Source organism: Myotis lucifugus, unplaced genomic scaffold (genome assembly GCF_000147115.1).
Source record: "Myotis lucifugus unplaced genomic scaffold, Myoluc2.0 scaffold_381, whole genome shotgun sequence".
Lineage (NCBI taxonomy): Eukaryota > Metazoa > Chordata > Mammalia > Chiroptera > Vespertilionidae > Myotis > Myotis lucifugus.
The window spans coordinates 931829-941015 of NW_005871429.1; the positions used below are offsets into that span (position 1 = coordinate 931829).

The 9187-nt window shown below is 59.0% G+C and overlaps 1 protein-coding gene across 1 annotated transcript; it reads left to right on the forward strand.

Annotated features, from left to right (window-relative positions):
* The first annotated feature begins 1548 nt into the window (after positions 1 to 1548).
* On the forward strand, positions 1549 to 7605 carry TLX1 (T cell leukemia homeobox 1). The gene is made up of 3 exons (XM_006101737.3): positions 1549 to 2397; positions 4465 to 4666; positions 7012 to 7605. The coding sequence occupies exons 1-3, from the start codon at positions 1833 to 1835 to the stop codon at positions 7232 to 7234; spliced, it is 990 nt and encodes a 329-aa protein (XP_006101799.1). The 5' UTR covers positions 1549 to 1832; the 3' UTR covers positions 7235 to 7605.
* The last annotated feature ends 1582 nt before the right edge of the window (positions 7606 to 9187 follow it).

The window sequence follows — 9187 nt, forward strand, 5'->3', positions numbered from 1 at the left end:
CTCAAAGAGTTAGTGTAGAGTTTATAGTGTTCTCCATAACACTCATCATCCTCTGGCTTATTGTATTTGCTTCTTTACATCTCCTCTATGGAATGCAAGCTCCATGAGGGCAGAAACGTTGTTTTGTTCACTGCTCCTTTCTCAGTGCCAAGAACCATACCTGACACATAGTAGGTGCTTAAAAAATTTGTTGAATAAGGAGGTTAATTCATTCATTATTCACTCAAAATGAATATATTTTGTGGGTTGGGGTTATACTTCACAGGGGGCGGGAGGGAACAGAGATAAGTAAGCCATTTTTTGCCTCCAAGGAGATCTCTTCAAGTGGAAGTCATAGGCCAAAGCAAACATTACATTGCAATAAGACTTGATAAGTAGAATGTGTGCCTTCACATTCTAGCACCTTGCCGGATAGACACTCCTCTCTGAAGGCCTGTTGAATCTAGACTAGACCAGACATAGATCCCAAGTTATCCAACCTATGCCTTTCCCAATTTTGGCTTCTGGGAGGGATCAAACATTTCCCTACTGGAGAGGGGAAAGGGGAAGCAGAAAAGGGAGTTTCCTCCTCTCCTGGGCTCTAAGCCAGTCAGCCACAGGCAAAACTTTGAAAAGGCCTAAATTGGTCCTGGATGCACTTCCCTCATCTTAGTCCCACCATCCCCAGGCCCCCACTGCCTTAAGACCCTAGATTCCAAAAGTAAGAAAATAACCCCTCCCCCTTACCACAGTCTGACGGTTTCTTGCTTGAAATTTCCACTCCTGGCCTAGTTGCTAGGTGAAACAATCCGATTGAATTCGTTCACATACTGTGGGAACTGCTTCCTGAGACATCTGTTTATTTTAAAGGAAAGGGGTATCTTGAAGCATAGGCACCATGGCAACAGGCCTCAAGCGAACTCCCTTGTCTGTGCTTGCCTTTCAGGAAGTCTTCCCTTCCTCAGTTTCCTTAAACAGGCTCAGTTGGGTGGTGGTTGATTTTTTTTTTTCAACATATAGCCAGTAGTTCATAGGCTCATGTTTCAAAGAAGGCCCAGCCGGAAGTCACTTTCCCTGACCTGGGCTCCATACCTGGGAGTAGACAGTCTTCTACTGTCTAACAAGCTGGGCTTGACGTTTGGTGTAAATACTCTGGTTGATGGGCAGGTGTTTCCCAGCTAAGCCCTTGGGAAGATTCTCCAGTAGCCAAGGGACGCCTCCTCCCCAGAGGCCTGTGGCCTGGACCCCTTTGGCCCAATTCAAATTTAGGGGGCGGCTCCTGCCTGGCGGGGAAGAGGGCTCTGACCTCCACCTCCTGGGCTCCGTCTGTCTGTGAGTCTCTGGGAATGGCCACCTCCTGCTCTTTTTCTTTCTCCTTTTAAGTCTCGGTTTCCCCTCTTCCTGAACTGCTTCTCTGCGCCTCAGTCTCCGTCCTTCTGTCTCTGGCTCCGGCATCTGTCTCGGCTCCCGGCCTCCCTCTCCCCGTCTCCGCCCCTCCCCCGCGCTGTCATTCACCCCGCTTCTCTCTGCTCACAGCCAATGGAGAGACCGGGTCGGAACGGCTAGGCTCCCTCGCACCGGGCTTTTTCGCCCGGTGATTGATGTCCCAGAGTCAACAGCGAGCAAGCAGCCGGAGAGGGGAAGGAGCAGCCGGAGAGGAGTAGAACACGGCGCCCCCTCTCTCCTTCCCCTCCCCCCTACTTTAGCCCTTCTGCGTACTTCGCCTCCAAGTCTCGGCGCAGCCAGGAAGCGCTCCTGCTTTCGCGCCCCTGCGCGCTGCACCCAGAGCGAAAAAACAGCGAGCCCCGCCGCCCAGGCCCCCCGCCCCCCGCGGGGCCGGGGCGGGGGTCGGCATGGAGCACCTGGGTCCGCACCATCTCCACCCGGGCCACGCGGAGCCCATCAGCTTCGGCATCGACCAGATCCTCAACAGCCCGGACCAGGGCGGCTGCATGGGGCCAAACTCACGCCTCCAGGACGGAGAATACGGCCTTGGCTGTTTGGTCGGAGGCGCCTACGCTTACGGCGGCGGGGGACCGGTGGCCGGGGCGGCGGCCGGGAACGCGGGGGCCTACGGCGCAGGCGGCCCGAGCGGTCCCGGTGGCCCGGCGGGCGGCGGGGGCGGTGCCTGCAGCATGGGCCCTCTGGCCGGCTCCTACAACGTGAACATGGCCTTGGCGGGCGGCCCGGCCCCGGGAGGCGGCGGCGGCGGCGGCGGCGGGGCGCTGAGCGCTGCGGGAGTGATTCGGGTGCCCGCGCACAGACCACTCGCTGGAGCGGTGGCCCACCCCCAGCCTCTGGCTACTGGCTTGCCCACGGTGCCCTCCGTGCCCGCCGTGCCGGGTGTCAACAACCTCACCGGCCTCACCTTCCCCTGGATGGAGAGTAACCGCAGATACACAAAGGACAGGTTCACAGGTGAGTCCGGGGCCCGCGCGCGCCCGGCCTGGCCGCGGCCCGGGCTCTGCGCTCTCCCTCCCCCCTCGTGGCTCCCTGCAGCCCCCTGTGCCTGCCCGGTCGGTCGCTCAGCTCCTCTTGGTGCTTCCCCCACGTTTAGCCGCCTGCCACCTTTCTATGCTCGAGGAATCGCCATGCTGGCAGAGTTCTCCCAGCCTGGGCCCGTGGCGTCTCTCCCGCCGGACCCCTGCTCTGAGAAGCGCTCCCGGAGTCCCCTCGCGGAGTCCTGGGCCCGGTCAGAGGGAGGGAAGGGGAATGTAGCTTCGGGACACATTCCGCCCGCACTTGGGGCCCGGAATCTCAGAGAAGGGGCGCGATGTGAACAAACTGTTTCTTCCGTCCCGGCCAACGTTCTCTTGGGAGGCGGTGAGCCCCAGAACCAGACGCAAGGAAAGAACAGGTTCCCCACCTCCGCCCCCCACCCCCCAGCCACACACACACACACACACACACGCACACGCACACACACACACACACACTCCAAGTCCCAGTGTCTGCTGCGCTGCGGGCCAGCAGAGGCCACGAGCCCGAGCACAGCGGCAGAGCTGGCGGCCTTTCCTCCCCAACTGCGGGCTTCGCCCAGGTCGGTGGCAGCGTGAGGCTGAGCCGTCCGCTTCATTTTCGTTCTGTCCGGGCTCGGCCTGCTCCACCTCCTACCCCTGGCCCTCCGGCGTAAATAATGCACCGGCCAGGCCCAGGATCGATTGGCCGCCAAAGGACTACTCCCGGGACAATTGCGTTTTCGCGGCGCCGGGCTGCCCTCCTCTCCGCTGCCTGCTCCCCGCCTTCCTCCGTTAGTCCCCGGCTCTCTGCGCTCCCGGCTTCCGCTGGTCGGGCGCTCAGCCCCTGGCTCGGGCGCGGGCCCCTTTTCCCCCGGGCTTTCCCGCTTCCCTTGGCATCCCCTGGATCTGAGAGTATGATCTTCCCGCCCAGCCAGGCCCCCACGCCCCCTGGGAAGCAGCAAAGCAGCCACGAATTGAGTCTGGGTTCCGGACAGGCCTTAGGAGCAGGAGGAGGGAGGCACAGGCCGGGACTCCAGCGGGGTTTGGGCTTCAGCGCCCAACTGTGAAAGGGGGGGGGGGGTAGGCAGCTTAGAGCTAGACCCTAGACCAGGAGACCCTAGGGCACCCCAGACCCCCCTGCTCCTGTTCCAACCTTGGCTCAGACTCTAGGTCTGTGGCAAAAAGTTTTTTTTGGGGGGAGGGGAGGTTCGTAGAGGCAGAACAGCCACTCCACTTTGGGGCTCTAGGAAGGGCCCTGGACTCAAGGAGTTCCACTGCCCCAACCCAAGTTCTCTCGGCGCTGGAATGAGGGAAGGACTCTGAGGGAAGCCCCAGCCTGGAACCCACTAATCCTGGGTCTGCTGAAAGGTACCTCACAGAGGCCTACCTAGGGGAGCCACGGGCGCATCTCCTCGTCCTTCAGGCCTAAGGAAGGTTCGGAGGGAGTGTATGACCGCCTTGTGTTGCCATGTCCTGTGCGTGTCTGCCTGAGTGCCTGTGCTGTCTGCTGGCTTGTTTGGATGTGTAGATCTATAAGTTGCCACTGTTGTATGTGATGTGTCTGTGTATATCGCTGTGTGATGGAGGCTTAGGTCAGGACCAGGCAGGGTCCAGCCTCTTACTATTGGGCAGCTTCTCTGAGGCTGGAGGCCTGGGGCAGTGGGAAGCTGTGGGGGGCCCTAGGGGGCTGCTATCTTCTGCTGCCTCAGGGAGAGTGGGGAGGTGGCTGTGGTATAGTGTCTGGTTGGGCACGTGGAAGCCCAGGACTGGGGAGGCCTCCGTGGTGGCAGCAGCGGCTGCAGCTTGGCGGCGGGAGGGGGCCCTTTCTGGCCCCGGCTTGGAGCTGAGGGCTGAAGGGAGGATGGAGGCCCTGATCGGCTCTGATTTTGGGGTCTAGCTGCTATGCTCGCTGAGTCGCGGGGTGTCGGGCCTGGGACGCCTCCTGACGCTCTGCCGCTTGCCTCTGCCGTCTGTCTGTCTCCCGCTCCAGTGGCCCTCTCACCCTTCACTGTAACACGCCGTATAGGTCACCCCTATCAGAACCGGACGCCCCCCAAGAAGAAGAAGCCGCGCACGTCCTTCACACGCCTGCAGATCTGCGAGCTGGAGAAGCGCTTCCACCGCCAGAAGTACCTGGCCTCCGCCGAGCGCGCCGCCCTGGCCAAGGCGCTCAAAATGACTGACGCTCAGGTCAAAACCTGGTTCCAGAACCGGCGGACCAAGTGGAGGTGAGCGCGCGGGGCGGGCGCGGCGCGGGCGGCGCGGTCTCCGCTGCTCAAGGCTCCGGGCCTCTCGGGACGTCACACTCCCTCCGCTCCCGGTTCCCGATGTGTTCGGAGGAGCCAGCAGCTCCTGCTAGGCTCTCGGGGAGTGGGAGGCAGGCGCTGCGGTTGACCGAGATGAGGCTGGCGAGCCCTGGCTCTGCTGATCGGAGGCTTCCTGGCTTTCTGGCCGGCAACCCAATGCCTTTGTAAGCGCGGCTGGTCTCGGCCGCTGCTTGAGGAGGCAGCGGGTTAGAGCGGTCTCTGCAGTCCGGGTCGTCTGGGTCAGTGAGTCCCGCGGGGCTTTTTGTTTGCGCAAACGTGCACTTACAGAGATACCCCCTCGATCCCGGAGACTGGAGGCAGGATGGCCTGCGCCCGGTTTCTGCGCCCCAGCCGGGCTCCCTGCAGAGCGTCTGGGGCCCCAGACCTCCGCCTGGACTCCGCGGACTCCCTCCTCCCGCGACCCCCCGCCTTCCCGCCGCGGGTTCCCCACTCTGGAAGGGGAAAATCAATCCGCGCCGGCTGTGGCGGGATTTTCGATGGTCCCACAGAACCCGGGATCAATTAGGAGCAGATGGTTGTGTGTGTGTGTGTGTGTGTGTGTGTGTATGTGTGTGAGAGAGAGAGATAGAGAGAGAGAGAGATTACCCTTCTCACATCACACATCCACTACACTAATTTTACCCCTATATACATGCACCTCGACCTCTGTCCCTCTCTGTCTCTCTCATCCTCCCTCCCTCCCCCTCTTTCTTGTGTCCCACCAACTTCGTGGCAGCCTTATTCTCCGCACACACCAGCGCTTTCTCCGCAGGCCCCTCCTGCATCTCTGCACCCTCCCGTCCGCACATCCAGCCCGCACACTCGGTTCCACGCCTGCCAGGCGTTTCTCGCTAGCTCAGGCCTCAGGGGGAGCGCAGGAGTCTGGGCGAAGGCGGCGGCGCCGGGCCGGGCGGGCCTGGGGCCTGAGGAAGGAATTGGAGTTTCCTCTTTTACTGAATGAAGGCGAGGAATCTGCCCGGGATTCCGCCCGTGGTGGCCACAAAGGAAGCCACTGCCCCGCGAGTCTGCTGCCCTCCCCACCCCTCCCCACATTCCTGCCGCAGGGGAAGGGGGGCCCAGCTTCAGACCTCTGGAAAGCTAGCTGCAGAGGGAGCGAGGCTGGCTGGGGAGGGGTACACCGGTGTTCTCAGGGCCCACTCAGGGCTGTAGCCAGGGGAGGGGAGGGAGCCAGGGAAGACCCTCCCCCAGGTGGGGGACAGAGAAAGAGTGACAGACAACAGGGAAACCAAAACGCAAAGGGGGGAGAGGCAAGCTAGAGACCCCACCCAGGCAGAAAAGGAAACCAGGCAGCCTAATGAAGCCTTAGGTATGAAAAAGAAAAGCAATAGATGAGAAAAACCTCCATTTTCGTTTCAAACAAATTCCCTTAATCTTGAGAAAGCCAACGGGGCAGGGGCGGGGATGAAAGAAAACAAGAGATAAAGACAAAAGCCCGAAGGAAGAGAATCAGTCGAACAGTTGAAAGTGCAGGAAAGAAGGGGAAGGAGAGAGCCAGAGACACCGAGTGAAAAGCAAGAAGGGGCCGAGGGAGGCCGGCCGGCGTCCATCGCGCGGAGAGGCCCTCGCTGGCTTCGCGCGGCTTCATCGATCGCCTACAAATTGCTTCTGGAGGCCCCGGGGACTCCCATTAGGTCTGTCCACCTTAGAGACAGACGTTTGATCTCAGTTGACGGGGTGGAGGGGAGGCATTAAATGGAGTGAGTCATCGCCTCCCTGGACGCCGCGGAGGAAGCCGGCTGGCCGGGCGGTAGCGGGGCAGGCACAGGGCACAGGGCACAGGGCTCACGCAGGAGATCCAGGCCTGGGACACGTTCGCGGAGAAAAGGGGGAAGAGAGGTCGCGCAGGACAGCTCGCATCCACAGCCCTTGCCTCCTCCTGGACTGGTGGGGAAGGCGAGGCCCTTCAGGATTGGGACGGGGGTGTCTGGTCTTCCTGGGGGTTGGGGGCAGGCAAGATGCCATTTTATTCTTGGCTGAGCCCTTCGAGGCTGTTGTGTGGGCGCTGCGCGTGGACAGGGAGCCCCAGCTCCTTGCCTAGCGGACTTTCCCGCAGCTTCCCTGCTACAGCTCGGTTCCGTCTACTTTTGGGGTTACCAGTCTTTGTGGGAGTCGGGATCTTCAAGATAAGGGGATGCGTAGAGGGGCCCACGCTGGAGCTGGGTGCTGCTAAGGCAGCAGTGCCCCCTGCGCGCTCAGGTCTCTGCGGGATCGCTCGGGAGCGTGGGTAACAGCTTGTCCCCGTGCAGGCGGCAGACCGCGGAGGAGCGCGAAGCCGAGAGGCAGCAGGCGAACCGCATCCTCCTGCAGCTGCAGCAAGAGGCCTTCCAGAAGAGCCTGGCGCAGCCGCTACCCGCAGACCCCCTCTGCGTTCACAACTCGTCGCTCTTCGCCCTGCAGAACCTGCAGCCCTGGTCTGACGATTCAACCAAGATCACCAGCGTCACGTCTGTGGCCTCGGCCTGCGAGTGAGCCTGCCCAGCCCACCCCTCAGACCCCGGCCCAGCCAAGGGGTCAACGCTGAGGCCTGAGAGCCAGGACTCTCTCCCACCCTCCCGGCCTCGGCCTCGGACTGCCCACGGAGGGGAGCACGCCCCTCCAAGTGGGGCCTGCCTGCTTGCCGAAACTGCGCTCTCTTCCGTGGAAAAGAAGAAAGGAGTGCAGAGCACAGGGACCCGCGACCCACGCCCTGACTCCCACGCGGTCCTGCGCCCGCTAAAACTGTTCAGAGTCGCCTCAGTTTGCATCTATTTTATTTTAATCTGATTTTTAACGTGGGACTGAGAGAGAGGGGGGAAGAGGGAGAAGAAGAGCTTCCGGGGTCCCCAGAGGACAGCACGGGGCTATCGGGGCTATCGTTGGAACCTTCTCTCTGTATCCCACTCCTCATCACATACCATCACATACTGACACACACAGGCCCACACAGAGATGAGGACACCCACAGGCCCACACAGAGGTGATTCCACTGTCCCTCTTGGTGTCACCCCAGATCACACACAGGGGACGTATGGCAGAATGTCCCGCACACACAGGGCCATAGCCTTCTTACCTTTGATTCTCACTATCTGTCCTAGGCCAGGTGTGACCTAGACTTACTCTGAACAGCATGGCACTTCTCATAAACACGAGGCTGTGGCCACACTGTGAGACACCATTCCACACACAACAGCAGTAACAGTGTCACTTGGCCTGCCAGACCTCCATCACACATCCTAGCCCCTCCCAGGTACTCACAGGCAGGCTTTCACACAAACTCAGCCTGTTTCTCCAGATCCTGTTCATAGGGGGGGTTTAAGTTATGCACTTATAAGGTGTTTTCTGTGCAACCATTTTATAAAGTGCTTGTGTAATTTATGTGAAAAAAATAATAAAACCCTCCGGATCCGGAGTTAGGGCTGCCTGCTCCTTGCTGAGCCCAACACCCTACAGCTACTTGGGTTTGGTGTTAGCTGGGCAGCTCTGGAACCTGAGCTTGAGGGGTATCTGGGGGCCAGCACCTGCAGGCTCTGGAGAGAGGAAGGAAGAAGGGGGACAGACAGAGAGAAGGCAGAGCTGAGGTAAGGAGGGAGAGAAGGGCTCTCCCGGGACAGCTAGTGCTCAAGAGGATATCGTGTCTTGGAGTGTGAGGGGTGTGTGTGTGTGTGTGTGTGTGTGTGCATTCTGAATGGTGTGGGCAATCAGAATATCACTGATTTGTAATAGTGTGTAATTGTGTTTGCAATTATTTTATTTTTTTGAGTTCGCAGTTATTGTGTGTGCTTCTTTCTGCTTAAGTTACAAATCGAAACTATCATTATACACTCGAACTTGTGGTGTGTGTGTGTGTGTGTGTGTGTGTGTAACTATGTTTAAATGGAGCTGTGCTTTGAGAGATAATTTATGATTACCCACCGGTATTTGTGATTGTGTATGAACCATGTGTTAATGTTTGTGAGAGTACATATTAGTTTCTCCTTGTGAATCCGTTTCTGTGTTAAATGTGTGAATGTTTGTGTATCCTCTGTAATTGTGTAAATGTAATTGTGTGTGAGATGTATATTTTACTGTATACATCATTTGTAACAGTATGTAAATATTTGGGGAAATGAATGAGTGGGGAGTGGGGATCATTGTGGGTGACTGTCCCTGCCAGTGACTGGGGGTGAGTGGGTATAATTATATTCTGGTGGTGGACAAGATGAGGGGGGTCTAAGGTAGGGTGTGCAGATACATTGTGGGGGTACCAATATCTGCTAGGCGTTCTGGAGTTCTAGGCCCTTACCCAGCAAGCTGCAGAAACTAGGACACACTGAGTCAGTAAGGGGGCCAGGATCCTCTGACCAGGGCTTCACAGCTCGCAGCACTAGCCTGCCCTAGGTGGGATCTGAATAAGTGACTTCTCAGGGACCTTCAGAAAGGCCCCAAATCACTCCAGTCAGGACA

What these genes read in the sequence shown, in the direction of transcription:
- TLX1 (XM_006101737.3), top strand. Translation starts at nt 1,833, where the DNA reads ATGGAGCACCTGGGTCCGCACCATCTCCACCCGGGCCACGCGGAGCCC. An exon ending in CACAAAGGACAGGTTCACAG is followed by an intron (nt 2,398 to 4,464) that starts GTGAGTCCGGGG and finishes CACGCCGTATAG; the next exon opens with GTCACCCCTATCAGAACCGG. An exon ending in AACCGGCGGACCAAGTGGAG is followed by an intron (nt 4,667 to 7,011) that starts GTGAGCGCGCGG and finishes GTCCCCGTGCAG; the next exon opens with GCGGCAGACCGCGGAGGAGC.